General features: G+C 43.9%; 1 protein-coding gene across 12 annotated transcripts in view; it reads left to right on the forward strand.

The window, feature by feature from the left end:
- Nucleotides 1-18376, forward strand: part of rims1a (regulating synaptic membrane exocytosis 1a) — a 109679-nt gene that overhangs the window by 43009 nt on the left and 48294 nt on the right. For all 12 annotated transcript variants that reach the window (XM_069689820.1, XM_069689824.1, XM_069689828.1 and 9 more), the window contains exon 5: nucleotides 16883-17142. In XM_069689820.1, the coding sequence (XP_069545921.1) occupies nucleotides 16883-17142 (260 nt within the window). The remainder of the gene's footprint in view (nucleotides 1-16882; nucleotides 17143-18376) is intronic.

Raw genomic sequence — 18376 nt, forward strand, 5'->3', positions numbered from 1 at the left:
CACGTAACCTTACCTTTTTTTTCTTCTAGAACAAAGGACACCTGCAATAGCTCCTCCCACTTTACAACTCTTTACTTCATGTTTAAAATAGATGGAATGTTCCTGTAAAATAAAGTTCTGTTACTCCGAACAATCTTTTCAACATGTATTTGTAATGATGGATGAACTGGTTGGTGCGACATGGTTGGAGAAGTTCACTTTACTAGTGCGAACACGTGGGTGAACACATAGTGACCCTTTTCTACAAAATTCGATATAAAACGTACCCTTTTCCCCTCACAATGACACGTGTGTGTGTGTGTGTGTGTGTGTGTGTGTGTGTGTGTGTGTGTGTGTGTGTGTGTGTGTGTGTGTGTGTGTGTGTGTGCAGGATAAAGTGTGTGTGTGTGTGTGTGCACACGCAGGATAAAGTGTGTGTAGCCCATCTTGCCTCGCACTTGCTTGTAAGACTCGTGTTTTGTGTGTTACTGTACAAATACAATGCACTTGCCTGTAAATGCATGTATTTGTGTATGAGCTTTGTGTGTGTGTGTGCACGTGTGTACTATATGTGTGTGTGTGTGTGTGTGTGTGTGTGTGTGTGTGTGTGTGTGTGTGTGTGTGTGTGTGTGTGTGTGTGTGTGTGTGTGTGTGTGTGTTTTGCTGCTAGTGCCGGGCTGTGCTGATATAGTACCTCATTAGCTGCTGTGGACACTAATCTCCTTTGTGGCAGTCTTTCATCCTTAGCACAGGATTTATAGACGCCCTCGGTTACGGCACCCGGCTCGCACGCTGCCGGTGCCATACGTCAAGCTGTCATTGGTTGATGCTACTTCCTGGTCCCGCCCCTCCTTCCTCTTCCCCACTCCCTGGGGGTAAATGCAGTATTTGTCTCACCTGTTAGGCAGCAGGCGTTCGGTGAAGCCGGTCAGGAAGCCGTGCGGCTGGCGGAGGAACCTGACAACATGTCATGTTCCCTGTAAACTGTGAGGCTGACTGCCGGCTGCGGAGACAGAAAGAGACGGTGACAGACGCTGCTGTCAGGTTACAACTAAAAGAAGTCATACTTTGATGTCTTTTTAAAGCCGTGACACAGTGATGAATGTTTTCTGGAGATCTTGGTGGCTCCATTTTTTTTAATAGTAGTTTTTCTCAAAGTTAAAGTGAATGCTCTCTTTTTCTCTTTGCTCTCCCGTCAGCCCAACCGGTGCAGGCAGATGAGCCTGCTTCTGTTGGAGGTTTCTTCCTGTTAAGAGGAAGTTTTTTCTTCCCTCTGTTGGAGGTTTTTCTCCCTTAAAAAGGAGTTTTTGCCTCTTAGCTTTGTGGGAATTGTTGAATTGTTGGGTTTCTCTGTATAATGCTGTAAAGTTCTGCTGTCAGGACTTTAATGTATTAAGTGCCATGCAATAACCTGTGTTTTGATTTGGCACTATATAAATATAATTGAATTGAAATTGAATTGAAGTGAGTTTGACCCATATGGAAATACTGTAAAGTGTTCTCATGCTAGCAATGCTACCGTGCTAAACTAAATCAATCCAACTCAATGGGGCTCGTTGTATGAGATATAACAAGAACATTTCCTTTCGCTGGGGTTTCAGGGAATAGATTATTTTGGGCTTCTGTTTAAGAGGTTCAACTGTTCAACCAGTGTGACATAATTTCATGATGATATGGAAAATGCTGGTTTCTGATTGGTTGCACTTTTATTTTTGTTTGCGGTTTCAAATTAACAGCAACATGGTGAAGACAGCAATCGTCAGCCTAAGCTAAAGAGCTCGGAGCCTGGGTTATTTGTGTAACCACCACCAAAAAGAAAAGAAAGAAAGTGAGTCGAGGTGAGAAACACAACTTTATGTGATATTTGTGTGAAACTGGTTGTTTAACTCAAACAACAGTAGTCGGAGGAGGGAGTTAAATGGAGGTGCGAAATGATGTTATGAGCTTATAATTGTTGTCAGGATTTACTTGATGAAAGTCACAGAAGCTGGTGACAAAAGGTTAACCTCATCAGGACTTTGGGTCTGCACACAGAAGAAACAAGATAGACTGGAATCCCGTGGCAAAATGATGATTCAGTATCCAGTGGTAATGAATACTCACTGTTTTGTAGCCACAACAGTCCCGTGAATGGCCTACGACAGGTTGAACTAAAAAGGAAACTCTCCTTTAACTGCAGGTCTGCTGCAACTCTCAGCTCTTTTAAATCAAGGCTGAAGGCTTTACTGTTCAGATAATAATTTCTTACACAACACCATAACTTTTTCTTATGTATATATTTTGTTTTATTTTTCTCTTCTTTCAATTTTAATGTTATTTTCTTTGTCTTATGTTACTTTTATTTTTGATACCGTTCATGTTTTATGAATTATTAAGATGTGCCTGCCTGTTTTTCAGTTGTGCCATTAGTGGCCTTTCGCTCACAGAAAAGCGTTGCCATTAACTCTCTAACCTTTAAAGTCAGTAGTGAGAACATAATGCAACAGATGACGGTAATAAGGAAAGGACATGGAATTTACTAGTTGCTGCCTCCTTGCACTTTGAAGAAGAATAATGTAACTGTTCTGTGGGATAAAACATGTGTTGAGCTACTAAAAAGTTATTTTCTGCCGTTGTCAGCATTAAATAAATCAAGGCCTCCTGAATAAATCAATTTAAAAATGTCGTAAGTGACAAGCCATAGACAAATGGTTGTAAATCAAGCGGCATCCAGCAGTGACGTCACCGATCGGTTTGTAATGAAACCTCGAGAACTTGGCCGGCGCCATCTTGCTAACGCTTTGGAACAAGCAGTGACCATATTTGGACGAGCTGAGGGAGGAGCTTGTGGTTGATCCGACTGATCTGATTGGAAACCCGGCGATACTACGTCCCGTCCACCGATAGCCGTAACCTGACTGCACCACAGGCCTGTCAATCAAACAGGCACGCCTACAAAACACAACTTTTTGAGGCTAATTTTCTTATTAATGAGGGATTATTTTCAGATGGACCTCCAGAAAGAAGGAGTGACTTTAGCTAACAACACCGCGATAACTAGTGGAGACGTTATTTGACACTGTATTTGATCAGAAAAGTTTAATTGGAGTCTATGGAGCCGGAGGCTTTTTGGAGCCGACCTCTAGTGGCACTTGGTGGTATTGTAGTTTAAGGCACTTCTGCATTGGCCTCATTTTTTAGAGCTAGAAGCTATGAACACTTTTACATACACTCTAAATACATATGGCTGATACATACAGATTAAGACCAGATATTTTATGTTTAGATTTGTAGATTTGAAAATGTGAATGTTGCCGGCCTTCTTAACCAGTTTGTTAAGTCTGTTGGTGTCTCCGGCTCCAATGCTGCTCCCCCAGCAGACCACAGCGAAGTACAATGCACTGGCTACAACAGACTGCTAGAACATCTCCAACATCTGGCTGCACACATTGAAGGATCGAAGTTTCCTCAAGAAAAATAGTCGACTCATCACCTTCTTGTAGACAGCATTGATGTTGGTCTTCCAGTTCAGTCTGTTGTCGATGGACACACCCAGGTACTTGTACTCCTCAACCATTAGGCCGGATGGAGTCGTCTTCTGAGGGACTGGAACCAGGCAGGACGTCTTCCACAGCACCGGGACTTCCTCCTGCTTCAGGCTCAGGTTGAAGAGGTGTTGTAGGACCTCAGCCAGCTGGACGGCGCAGGTCTTCAGGACCCCGGGGCTGATGCCGTCAGGTCCTGCAGCCTTGCGCTGGTGGAGTCTCTCCAGCTGTCTCCTAACCTGGCCAGTCGTCACAGAGAGGGGGTGGGGGGAGGTCAAAGTGTCGATGGAGGAAAAGCCCTTTGAGATTGAGGGCTCTTCTTTTCTCTCCGATCAGATGTTTTTTTTTGTTTTTTGTTTTTGTCATTCCAGTTGATGGTGGAGCTTCAGTCTGTTTGCCTTAATCCGTCGCTCTGTTTGATTTATTGTAAAGACAAAGTTAAAAAGTCGCAGAATGAAATCGTACTATGTTCCCGTTCGGGTTTTTTTTTTTTTTATTTGCTCACCAGGGGGGGCAGAGGGGGGAGGAGGGGAGGTAGCAGAGGTGTTTGAGAGGTGTAAGGTGTGGAGGAGACAGATGAGGGTGGTGAACTAAACCTGTTGAAGAAACAGTTTAGTTCATTTGACCTCTCCAGGTTCCCCCTGGTTGTCTCTCTCTCCCCTTGAACCCAGTAATCTCCTTCATACCGGTCCACACCTCCCTCACGTTGTTCTGCTGGAGTTTGGCCTCCAGCTTCCTCCTGTCGGAGTCCTTGCACTCCCTCATCTTCTCCTTCAGGTGGCGCTGCACTCTCCTGAGCTCCTCCCTGTCCCCAGACCTGAAGGCTGCTTTCTTCTTATTAAGAAGAACTTTCAGGTCACTGGTGATCCACGGCTTATTGTTGGGGAAGCATTTTACAGTCCGGGATGGTACGGTGGTGTGTTTACAGAATTTAATGTATTCTGTGATACAGTCCATCATGCTGTTGATGTCCTCCCCATGTGGTCCACACAGCACATCCCAGTCCGTGGACTCAAAGCAGTCCTGCAGGGCGTCTTTAGCCTCCTGTGTCCACCTCCTCACAGTCCTGGTGGTTACAGGCTGCCTCTGCACCAGGGGGACATACCTGGTCAGCAGGACCAGGTTGTGGTCTGATCTACCAAGGGGGGGAAGGGCAGTAGCACTGTATGCATCCATGGCATTAGCATACAGTAAGTCCAGGGTTTTATTGTTCCTTGTGGGGCAGTTCACATACTGGTGAACAGTTGGCAGTACTTTATCCAGACTGGTTAAAGTCTCCAGTAACTAACAAAAATGCACCGGGATGCTTAGTCTGCAGTTTAGACACAGTGGAGTAGATGGTGTCCACTGCTGCCTCTACGTCAGCTGATGGAGGAATGTAAACAACGATAACAATGGAGGACGTGAACTCCCTCGGCAAATAATAAGGGCGCATCCCCACGGCTAGCAGTTCAATGTCCGGGCTACAGAAACGTTCCTTCACACACACGTGGTCGGGATTGCACCACCTCTCGTTCACATAGACTGCAATCCCTCCACCTTTCTTCTTGCCGCTCCGAACAACGTCTCTGTCCGCCCGAACAGTCCTGAAGCCGGGTACGGCCGCGCTGTGGTCTGGGAAATGTGAGTGCAGCCATGTCTCGGTGAAACACATGATGCTGCACTCCCGGTACTCCCTCTGGGTCTTTACCAGCGCGCCGAGCTCGTCCGTCTTGTTGGCCAACGACCTCACGTTCCCCATTAAGATCTCCGGTACCGCTGGTTTATATTTCCTCCTCTTCGCCTTCAGCTTAGCTCCAGCTCTGCAACCCCGCCGTCTTCTCCAAAGTTCGTCCGGGATTTCAGGCCTCGCTCCGGGCAGCAGCAGTAGAGGCCTACTCAGCGCGATCAGCTGATCACGCGAGTAAATAATAACAATGCCCCCAACCAGAAAAGTGGAAAAATTACGGTCCATTGTCTGAGAAACAGTAATCAGTTTTCTTTGCTGTGATTATACTCTGGACCAATCGGTCACCAGTGTTGGTGGCTAAGTGCAACGATGTCGCTGTGGTGGAGTTTTCGGCACATATGTTGGTCAATGCTGATTGGTTAAAGCTGCTCAAATACTTTCCAAATCAACCTGAGGTCTACACTCTGCTGGAGATGGTTCTTTATGTGTGAGGTGAGCTTGGTGTCACCAGACTGCCTGAATATACGGGTCCAGAAACACCAGGCGACCAGTGAAGAGCGCACACTGGGAATTCAACCTCTCCTTGTCTCACCCATTGCAAACACTGTGTACACACACACACACACACACACACACACACACACACACACACACACACACACACACACACACACACACACACACACACACACACACACACACACACACACACACACACACACACACACACACACACACACACACACACACACACACACACACACACACAAGTGATCTTCTCTGTCCAGGAAACAAACTACAAACTTCCAGATTTCTTCATCAGATTATTCACCGCTACACTGCAGCACGCAGGCACAAACATCCAAACACACTGTATGGGCACATGAGCGATGATGAACACACGTGGACGCACGGCCCTGATCCTCGACAGACACGAACAGACACACGCATGCAGATGGACACGCACAAACACGCAGATGCAGCAGGACGCAAAACAAACACACAGGGGTTTGGTGTCCTAGTTTCCATCTGTGGAGAAGCTATTCTCTCTTGCTCACTCCTTCACTCACAAACTCATCTCGGGAGGAGGGGAGGGGAGGGGAGGTAGGAGGTGGGGGAGGGGGCGGCGGGGTTGGTGGTGGTCTCACTGTGGTCATGTGACACAGTGCGGCTGCTGTTGCAGTTTGTGTGTGTGTGTGGGGGGGAGGGCAGGCATTTGTATCTGCATGTGTGCATCGCTGCTCATGTGCACACATTTGACTGCGCGCACACTTTTGTGTCAGTATGCAAAAGCTGTCTGTATGTACAGTATGTGTGTGTGCTTTGTGTGTGTGTGTGTGTGTGTGTGTGTGTGTGTGTGTGTGTGTGTGTGTGTGTGTGTGTGTGTGTGTGTGTGTGTGTGTGTGTGTGTGTGTGTGTGTGTGTGTGTGTGTGTGTGTGTGTGTGTGTGTGTGTGTGTGTGTGTCTGTCTGTGTGTGTGTGTTTGTGCGAGTGAGCTGTCAGGCTGCTCTTTGCCTGCCTACGGTTCCTCCTCTCCAGCGCTTGTTTCACCATCAGAGTGTGATCTAATACAGGGATTACTATGGGATTAAGTGAGTCTCTTCTAAAATAACAGCTCACCGCTCCATATCTCCACAACACTGGCCATTTGTTCTGCAGTATCAACGCGCTCGCACAAGGGTGGAACACAATAACTGGTCCAGAAAAAAAGAATAAAATGTGTTTACACCATAAAAATTGACCAGTGAGTTGATTTAACCTAAGCCATGGTGTGTTTCTTGACGTCAATCAGCACATTATACTTGCCAGTTTAATCTCTTGATTCTGCAGTACAGATACAGTATGCTGTAGATCTGCAGTTTCAACCAAGCTTACAAAAGGAAAACCGAACGATTAAAAAATGTGACCATTTTTGTACATCAGGTTCTGTTTAGGTCAGGTCATTAACAGTGGTGTTGACAGGTAACCGCGGTTTCCACTTGATTTGATAAAATAATGATAAAAATGCCTGTGATATGCAAGGTGTTGCTTCTAGTGCTGAATGGACAGCTCCAGTCTGCCTCACCTGTACTGAGGTCATAGTTTTCTTTTTAGAGCCCACCTCTTTAATGTTTTGATCCACTCTCATCATGTTTCAGCTGCCACACAAAGCTTTTTTTTTTCTTCAAATACAGCTCAAATAAATCTGCACACTGTCTACCCAGCTACAAAAAGAAAACAGACAAAGTAGGAGGTGTGTTGGTGAACAAAGTGGAGGATTTAGAATATAAAGAAGGAGACATTTCCCTCTGTTGTTTATGGAGACCAAACTAGAACTAAAAAAAGAGGTGATATCATTCTTAAATTCATCAGGATTTGTAGTGACATCCATGTTGCTCCGTATCTGTAAACAGGGAAATGTATGCTGAACTTCAATGTACATGAACATGTTGATGTTGTGTTGTTTCTGCTGCCCTCTGGTGACTAAAAAGATCATTTAAAGGTCCCACACTGTAGGAATTCAATAACATGACTTCTACATTTTAGTCTGATGCATCGTGACTTTTTTCTTGCTCAGCTACACTTCTGAGGAGCTGTCGGTACCCCCTTTGTCCTCTCCACATCAGGCTCTCTGGGTGATTCAAAATTGCTCTCAATAAACTGCATTACCCAGGGTGCCTTGCGTGATGCTCACATCCTTTTGTCACCTGTCTGTGGCTAACTTACATTAACCTTTCAGTAATGTCCAAAAGGACCCAGAGAGAACCGAAACGGAGTCAGACAACGACACTGCAGAGCTTCTAAAGTCAAATCTTTCCCAACTGGTGCTAAAAACATGCTGGGGAGCAGCTAGATAACCTTAGCGCCCCCTAGTGACAGTGAAGGGAACTGTTGATGTAATGTTAGCAGGAGCAAAAACATCTGACGCTACAATTCACTTTAACCCAATAACATACTGGAAGTATGCGAACGTCTTATTTGTTACCAATATCAGTATTGTCCTCCCAAAAATGTTTAGTGCTCGCTGAATTTATGCAACCAGCGAATATTCAGTCCGATAATATAACCTTATTGTTTGTTTCTTATGCACTCCTGAGTCCTGAGTTCCACTCCTGAGTTCCACTCCTGAGGTTCATATGAGAAAATGTCAGCCGCTTCCCATATCCGTTTGAAATTCAAAGCGCTCTGCCGTTTCATACATGGTCCAGGCTTATGTTTTTTGACCTATAGTATTGTTATTAAAAAAAAAAAATGAAATGGTATCTCTTTGGTTGAACAAATGTAGGTTGTGAACATCTTGCAGTATCTTCTAGTATCTTTTATTTACTGTACAGATCCAGTATGTAACATTTCATGATTTGCTGACATCGGCCGATATACACACCAACATAATTTAATTCAGTTAGTACCACATTTATTGTTACTATTATCATTATTATTACTATAATAATAATAATAATAATAATGAGCTTGAAGAAAACAAATATTTTCCAAAATTATTGGAAAACGTTGTGTGGAAACATAATATTAAAATTTAAAAAAAAAAGCCAACACTTACATTTTCTCCAGGTATGGACACTTTTATGGACTTTTTTTTAAATGATAAAATCATGAATACAAGAAACATGAATGAATAACAACTGCGGCGAATACAATAAATACGTGAAACAGACATATGAGGGCAACATAATAAACATAAAGAGAAAAAAAAGAATGAACTGGACATTTATTAGCTCTCCAAACAACATGAGCGTAAAGGTTGCAGCGGACTGATGGTCGTCGTCATCGCGTCAAAGGTGAAGCTCAGTGTGTACAAGCGGCAGGGAAGTCACGTGATCCACAGAAACTCCGATTATTAAACCGAGTCTTGCGCCAACGAAACATGTCGAGCAGACGCGTGAGGATGGTTGTGGAAGTGGAGGACACGGAGGAGGACACGGAGGAAGAGGAGGACACGGAGGAGGAAGAGGCCACCTGGGCTGAATGTTACGCCGTCGGGAGCGCGGGTCTGTTTCCAGAGGAGCCCGACGCGTCTGCTGCAGCGGCGGAGTCCGAGTAGGACGAGTGAGTGCGGCCACACTTCTTTCTCATGTTAGGTTTCACCGTTAGTGGACCGCGAAGTCATTCAATTCTTTTTTTTTTTAATTTTAATTTTTTAATTTTTTTTACTGCTCGTCTGATAAGTCATTATTTTTTAGCGCGTCACATTTAACCAGCGGTATCTTTAACCAGCTGTTTCCATACATATTCTTCATTCACTCTTGACACGTAGCCATGGAGGCTGTCTTTGAAACTACTAAAAAGCATGCTTTATTACAATAACGTGAGTTGTCCTTGCTGTGGATATAATGATATAATATAAGTGTACCTTTTACATAAACGTGAAACACATCTTGTTCACAGTGTGTCAAACACTGCAGTCGTTCCTGCGTCACAATTACGGCAGACTTGAGTCGCAGGTGAAACGAGTTGAGTTGATGTTCCAGTTTCACCAAGTATGTCGGTGAACAGTCAGAGGGAATCAATGTGGACATTACCAGGACCCTGGACTCACTCACTAAGGTGCATTTCCTGCTGATATCTGTTCTTATGTTGCTGGAACATGCTGTGAGTAGTTTGTGTTACTACCCTCAGTCAGATAACACTTGCCAACTGAACACACAGCTACCTTAAAGTTTTTGAGGTTTGAGGGCCCTCCCCATGAACATATGCTATGTAACGATCTAATATGAGTAAATATGTATACAAGTAGAATTCATACTGGAGGTCCTGATTATTCAATCAATAGATCACAAAAAAAATAAACATTTTTTAAAAGGTGGTGCCATAAAGCAAACTGGACAAATAGTGACACCGATAACTGTGAAAGAGTTAGGCTGTCAGATAACGGGCATGCATGTTGTTTTCTCTTAGTTAATGATTAAAACAATGTTGATTGGAAAACACCAACAACCTTAAAATCTGACCCACTCCAGGACCGACACTATTTATTTTTTATGCTTCTCTGTTTGAACCACAGAACAACGGCTGCAGATGTGGAACCAGCACATGCACAGCCGGTTATTGTTTGGCTTCAGCAGCACTCATTAAAGCCCTGCCTATATGTGTTCATAGAGTCATTCCAGATGAGAACGATCCTGAACATCCAGAAGATGAAAAATAGTGTCTTTGTTCTGCGTCCCCCCCTTTGGCTCTGCTTCCACCATCCAATGTCGCAACTTCGTCACAAAGCGACGGAGCTCTGTGGACCGAGTACCCCCCTCCAATTCACGGACGAGCCAGGAGAGCTGCTACATCGTACCCTTATACAGCCGGAGGATATAATAGATCTGGAGCAGCTTTTTCCATGAGACACGGGTGTGGCTGCTGCTGCTGTAGCCAGAGACCATACGCACCCAGACGAAGCATGTCCCGGGGATACAGACAACGGAGGTACTTTTCAAGAGGATGTCAGACGAGGAGATTCAGGTCAAGACCATACAGACCCGGAGCAACATCATCAGCGCACGTCCCTGTGGTCATCCCGCCCGCCATGTGGTACCAGGTTGTCGGGAGTTTGCCTCGCAGCCTCTGCCGAGCCCACGGCTGGCACCAGATGACATCGTGGCTGTGCCAGAGCTGCGGGGTGCCGCTGTGTCTGGCTCCGTACAGAAACTGCTACGGCAGGTGGCACGAGCAGAGGTGTTGCGCTCGGAGGGCTCAAGTTTGACAGTTCAATTGATTCTGGGTCGACTGCACCATTCTTTCTACCTTTTTATTCTGCTTCCAGATTCCAGATATTCATTTATAGAGTACACCAGCTGCGACTTGTTTTCGGTTGTTCCTCCGAGAAAAATTATCTTTAAAAGTTGCCACAGAGAAAAGGTGAAGGTATTGATTTTTGAATTTGCAGTTTGCAACCATATGGAGTGTGTAACTGTTGTGAGCATATCTTTTACCATCTCTGATTACTTTTGCTGTTTCTGTAAATATTCAGATTCATTGTTTGATGTGGCAGTTTCATTTTGACTGAACAACAGTTTGGTGTAGTTTCCACTATTTCCCCTGTAAAAACAAAATGACAACATGATGCTAACAAAAAAATAAACAGAAAAGTTGTTAAAGTAATGGAGTTGATGTCTGACAATGTGGTAAAATCTCTGGAGCTACATTTCTTCAGCAGCAGAAGTCCAGTTAATGAAAAAACACCAGCAGAACGACAACAGGTCGGCTGGTGTTTGTCACTAGAAATGATTTAAAAAATGCATCACTGAAGAGTTCCAGATGTGTTTCTCAGGTTTTTATTGTGAAGTTGAGGTTATTTCCAGTCTTAAGCATTTCATGCATATCAACATCAGTGCAGCTTTCCAACTGAAATACAGCTTTGGGTTTTGACATACACCTGGAAGTATTCAGATAATTAGAAGTTACATTTAACACTGTAAAATCTAACTATCATTTTCCTGGTATCATTAACAAAATATACAAAATACTTATTTTATTCACGGGAACATGAAACATTGAGGCATTAACCTTTGAGCGATATTTAGTTACATCTGAATTTAGCACGTTGAAACTCCTTTTGACTTGTAGTAGGAGAAGCACAGGTGTTACTTCTGGCACGGTGACGTCCTCAACAGATCACGTGCTTTTTGATTCAACTTGCATGAAACTCTCTTTTTCCTTTTCTTTTTTTCAAGCTTTTTTCAATCTTAATTTCACGTTTTGTTTAATGTATCAGATAAATCACAGTTTAATCTCAACCTGACTTGAAAACAGAAAGAGGCTGGGTTAGTGCCCGTTCAAAAGGTGAAAGTCCGACAACAACCAGAGTGCTCAGAAATCCGTTTCTTCCGATGGTGCGTTCATGAGCAACTGGGAAGTGGGACAAATCCCCCAACTGAGAAAATATACCTGAACGGCTGCTGAACTGAGAGTTTTCCACCAGAGCTCTTTGTGTCTTTGAGAGCTCCGAGAAGTAGGTTTGATGTCACGTGACATGGCAGTGTTTGTGGTGAAAAGGAGAAATATTTGCTGTGAAAACAAGGAGCCGGGCTTGGTGAACGTAACCGACATCTCCATTTGGTCTCTACGTTGTTTGGATGATGAGGAGGTTATTTGTGGCCGTCTTGTGTTCTGACAGCAGAAATTGAGCAGATTTTCTGTGGGCTGACATGTTGTCTGTTTGTGAACACTCTTAGTTGAGGAAGTGGGACGTTCCCAAAAGGGAACTTTCCCAATCCCCAGCGGCCTCGACACTGGTCGCGACCAGCCTGCTCCCCAGGCCGCTGCTATCACAGAGGCGTGACCCCGACTCCTTTGGAGGTGGTCCTAAAAAAACAAAACAGGAAGTACAGACTGGATTTGGCTGAATGGGCAAATGTTCCAAAGGACGTACTTTCCCTTGTTATACTTACATGTTAAACTTGTGTTGCAGTTAAATTTCAATGAATCAAATTGCCCATTCTGCATTCATGCAGCACCATCAAGGTTCTTATAGTTATACTGCATGTTGCCATACTTGTGAACGCACTTCTGCACTCAAAAAAAATCATGCCATTTGGAACACAGCAGGACATCTCAGTCCAGCAACATGGAGGAAAGCAGAGTTGACCTCATATGTTCGATTTAATATTAAAAGAATACATGTAATTGAATTATTACCCAGAGTAACGCATGTCAAAATTTATGCTCGTGCACTCTTCTTTCTTCCTCGCTCCACCAGTGCCGCTGAAAATGTAACTATTTACATTTACAGCTGAAGCAATGAATTGATTGGTTGATTGACAGAAAAGAAACTGATTGATATTGAGTTGTGTAATTGATATGGTCCATTTATCAGTGATTGATCAATGGAAAAAAAAGAACTGCTGGTTGCAGCCCGAGTTGTGTTCTCATTGTGTTCCAGCTTCATTGTGCAGAAATACTCCTGGTTTTTGGAACAAACCTGGGAAATGTATGAATTTAAAAAAGTTGTGTTCAAAACTTAAACAGGTGTTTCTGTGCTCACAGGAGGAGAACATCAGACTTCATTACAGTTGAACTCTTGCTGTGCTTTGTCAGAAGAAGCTGTATGAAAATGAAATAATTAAATTAAGAAGCTCCAATAATTCCCTAAAGGAAACATTTGAATATCTTCACGACCCGTCCGCCTGCCTGTAAATGTACGTACACGCAGATGAACAGTGCGCTGTCGGTCTGGCTGCAGAAAATCACAGATCGGTGGATGTTTTTCATCAAAGCTATAATGTCCCACACATGAGGCGGTGTTTTTGCTTTCTTTGCTGTGGACGTGTTTGTGTGTGCACACGTTTTTTTTTTTTCTCCCTCCCTCCCTCCCTCCCTCCCTCCCTGTTGGTGCTGGGGTGTTTGGCAGGATAAATATAGCTGCGTTGGTGTAAAGCTGTTTTCTCCTCAGCTTTTGTAGCTTTAATCAAAAGCAATCTGGAGGAGGGAGAAATGGAAGGGAAAGTGGGGGTGAGAGACATGGTAAGAGGAAGAGATGGAGGGGGGGAGTGATGCCAGAATGTTTTTATTTTAGCTCTCTTTAAAGAGTCATTGGGGAGTATTCAGGAGTAATGAGAACCCTGGTGGCTGGAGGAGTGGGACCAACTCTATCACCCCCCCCTCCCCCGGCATCCTCTCACTGTCTTTTTATTTCCCGCCCAACCTCACTTCCTCCGTCAGCCTCCTCTTCCTCATTGTGGCTCTGATGTCAGCACAGGACTGGTTGCGGCTGCGTTAATACTGCAGGCCTTCACGCCTCAGTCGATCTTTTCATTCCAGGATGTGGCCTTATCCATGATGTCGACGACTCACGTGATCGAACACTTTCCTTTTGTTTTTAACACTTTTCAGACACTATGTTTGAAAGCTGTCAGAATCTGACCGTTTGGTACAACGCAATGTTTGATTCGACTGACAGTGACGTAACCCGTTGGTTTGTGAACAGCCTTATGAAGCCTGGAGTTCCTAATTTGGCCGGTGCCATCTTGCTAGAACTGAGCGGTTGGGGGTTGGTAGTGACCATATTTGGTCGAGGAAGAGAGCTGACTGATCTTATTGGAAACCTGGCGATACTACGCCCTGCCCACCGATATCCATAACCTGACAGCGCCACAGGCCTGTCAATCAAGCAGACACGTCCCCCCAAAACCCAGCTTTTTGAGGCTTATTTCCAAATTAATGACGGGATTATTTTCAGACAGACCATCAGAACACTAATCTGGAAGACTAAATTTAACAAATGACGTACAGAAAACTTGTGGATAAATCTTATTGGCTGAGCATTTTATGAGAGAACTTGAATGGTAGTCTATGGAGCTGGGGGCTTTTTGGACCCAACCTCTAGTGGCACTCGGTGGTATTACAGTTTAAGGCACTTCCTGCATGGGCCTAATTTTTCAGACCCAGAAGCTACGAACACTTTTATTTGCAGTCTATGGTTTGATTCAGTAGGAGACATATTTGTTTGGTACTCCCTGTGATCCAAACAATAGTGTATTTATTGCATTCTCCAAATGGAAATTCTAGTTCCACCCATAAAGTGGCCTGTCTTAAAGGTGTAACACTCTAGCAGGGTTAGTCTTGGGATTATTTTGACCTACACTACATGTTTTAATCAGCCTTTCTCCATTAAGTAGGTACGACTTCTCTGCTCACACTGTACAGTTCAATCTGCCAAGATGATATAAAAAGATAGAACTTTATTCATCCCAAAGGAAGTTATCGTGCCACAGATTACTCCAAAGTTACCGCAACTATGAATGTAAAGTGTTAAAGGAATAAAATAGTGCCTAGTAGAAGAACAACAAAAATGTAAACTGAAATGAACATATAAATGTTATGTTTCATTTTTCATGATTTTGAAAAGTATTATTGACACTGGAATTGTTTCAGCTGTACTTCTTAAAGAAATGGGAGGAGTTATAAAGTTTCATTGGTAGAAAAGGCATCCTGTGGAGTTCAGTGGGGATTCTCGGTGGTTTCAGTCCACAGCTCAAGGCTCTCTGACAGGACTCCAGTGTGGGGTGCAGGGGATGAGAGGCATTGTTCATAATACTGAGTAGTTTCCTCAGCATCCTCCTCTCTGTCACCTCCACCATCGACTCCAGTACGACTCCGAGGACAGAACCCGCTTCCCTGATTCAGTTTATTAAGTCCATTAGCAGCGGCTGCCTTCACCCTGCTGCCCCAGCACACTACAGTCTGGAAGATGACACCGGCCACCTGCTGGGTGATAAAATATCTGCAGCACGATTCTGCAGACGTTAAAAGATGAGTCTACTAAACACATTCTGACCTTTCTTGTACAAAGACTGAATGTTTTTAGTCCAGTCTGTCTTCAACAGCAATTCAACAATTCCCATGTGAGCAGCTGGGGGGAAAAACTCCCCTTTAACAGGAAGAAAAATGCCAACAGAACAAGACACTGACCATCACATAATGACTGATTCTAATCAAGTTTACTCAAAGAAAAAGTTGGACCCACAACTTTGATGCTTTGCTTCACGCTCACTGCTCTCATTAGTGTTTGTTTTTTGGCTATTTTCTGTGAAAAAGCTTTAAAAGCAACACTGGACATAACTGTCTCACCAGCAAACAGACTCAGAGAGCAATTAGCTGGTGAACAAAGAGCAGCTTTCAGCAAACAAAGAGCCGCATATGGTCGTCCTCTCTGGAGTCGGTACAGGCCGTGCTAAAAGAGTGAACATCGGACATGCAGGGATGTGTTCATGACTTTTTTTTAGCGGTTCTCTTGTAGCAAAAATAATGAGTTATTTCACTTTTAAATGTGTTTTCTGTTCCTCAGTGTTCAAATCTAAAATGTATTTATTGGGTTTGATCAGAGTTGAGCTGCACAGCGTGAGGGCAGCGGTGAGGTTTACTGTCGATGTGCGCTTTAAATTACACTTCCTGCCATAAGTTTATGTTTGTGATATGCTCATAGAGCTGAGTGTGAAAAATGACAGCTTCAAATGCTGAGTTGAATGCACTCTTCGTTATTTGATTGTGACTTTCAAGGAGCCACATTCACCTGTCAGAAATCTGTCAAAATGTGTTCACATCCACCTTACATCCTGAAACGGTTATGTAATCCACTCCACTGTGTCTGACGTGTGTCATGTATGGAGAGAAGAAAATGTGAGTTTGGACTGTCGGCTGTAGTGTGTGAACACAGCCAACGTATAGTCGGCGTGCATATGTGTGATGGGACAAATAGAAAGAAAGAAGATGGGAGATAGGATTTTGGCAGCGAGCGGAGGATCCTTTCGTTATCCAGTTGGCTTTGTGTTCCTCATTCGGAGGCCAAAAGCAGCCCACAGTGGAAGCCAAGCTGCTCCCTGGTAGAACTGCTGTGATGCTGATCTTAAAAAGCTTCCGTAAAATCCTTTTTCTCGACGACTCATTGGCAGCAGTGCAGCTCTTTAGGAAGTGCATTGTTCTACTTCCTGTTTGACAGTCACAGCGATTAAAGCCGGTCCTCGGATTGGTGGCTGGAAAAAGTGGTTGGCTGAGAGGGTTTTCACTGGTTACAGTGAAGGACAGTAACTTCCTGTTTGACATATTATCGTGATAGTGATGTCAGGAGCATTCAATTCTCCTCTTCATTGAGAGATTATGTAAATCTATGACATATGTTATCTGATCTGTTTGTAGAGAACCTTCATAATAGCAGCTGTAACATTTAGAGTCCAGACATGCTATATGGCTGTGGTTGTAATCCCTCCCCGTGCTCCTTCTTTCCCAGGTGATCTGGGTGTGTAATAACTGCCGGAAGCAGCAGGATATCCTGACCAAGCCAGGAGACTGGTTCGGGAAGCCCGCCGGCCTCGGTTCAGCCGTCAGCGAGCCGTCTGTGTGCCAAACGCTCGGGGATAAGAAGCTGCGATCTCGCTCCCAAGCACCTCCGGGCTCCACCACTTCAATCCAAGACCCCAGCAGACCGGGCGCACCGGGGACCACACCTGGCACAGATGCACGGTCGCTCAGTGAACCACCACGAGACACGTAAGATGAAGACACGTTGTAGAGCTTCCACAGATGTAGATGAAGGCCAATAAGAGACATGTTTTAAACCTTGTTGTACCAGTTCAACAGTTTGATGAAAACCTTTCTGAACTTCTGAAGACATGTCAAGATTCTTTGCACTTACAGGTCTTTGCTGTGTTGTGATAAAACACCAATTAGTGATGGGCATCAAGAAATCAAAGCTCAGCAGACCGGACTTGATGATTCACAGCAATATTTATTTATTCATCAATTGAAGAGAGACAGAGGTGAAAAGTGTAAAGGTGTCTAGTCAATCCATCTCTGAGTTCCTATCTTCCCAGGTCCAATTAATACTGTACCTTAGAATGTTTCCAGGTAAGGAGAGGCGCCTCGTCCCTGAAACTTGGTTAACTTTGGAACACAAGACTGCCTCCGTCTACGGCTGGAACAGAGTTCAGGAGTCCCCTCATGAGTTTGGGGATCCAGATGAGACATAGAGACTGAGTGATGAATGAAAATGAAAACGTCTCTGAAACTTTGCTGGCGTGACAACACAGTTCTTCCAAAGAGTATTCCCTCATTTCGTCTCTTCGTGATGCTGCTAGAGAGCGTCGTCTGCAGATGTGGATGTGCTCTTTTCATTCCGGCATTTATTATGGTTTTATTTAGACATGAAATGTGTGAGGCAAAGCTCGGAGAGTTGAATCTTAAATATTAAAAGGAAGAAGAATATTTTCTGTGATGGCTTTTGAAACCAAATTTATTAAAGACGCCTTAATTAATGACCATGAATTAGTGAAAGAGATATTTACTTCCTCATCTCAGTGAATCATCCAAACATTTGACTCATGAGGTTCATTATTTATGAGACAGCAAACTTTAGTTGATTATTTTGCCCCTAAAAAAATAATCTTTCTCTGATCTGGCACGCCTTTTTTTTTCTATTCTTTTTTTTTAAGCAATGATAATGAAGTGATATTACTTGGTAACATGATATGCATTTATTCTTCGTCTGTAGAGTTTCACCCTGTAGCCTCTATGGTCATCTGACAGCATGCAGTTATGGAGTGTTCTGTAGAGACCAACATTTAGACTGTGAGGTGCACGTCTTAGAAGAGCTCAACACTCCTGAAACTAAATCTGAACAATCTGCACGAGCAGGTCTGTTTCCTCTGCAGAGAAGTGTTTTTTCCTTGGCTACTACTTAGAAAATTGGATGTTAAAATCACATTCTGTCAAGGTGAAAACTAAC

This window comes from Brachyistius frenatus, unplaced genomic scaffold (assembly GCF_029030835.1).
Source record: "Brachyistius frenatus isolate BFR_SWC_R1_liver_20210118 unplaced genomic scaffold, ASM2903083v1 Contig_8, whole genome shotgun sequence".
In the NCBI taxonomy this organism is placed as follows: domain Eukaryota; kingdom Metazoa; phylum Chordata; class Actinopteri; family Embiotocidae; genus Brachyistius; species Brachyistius frenatus.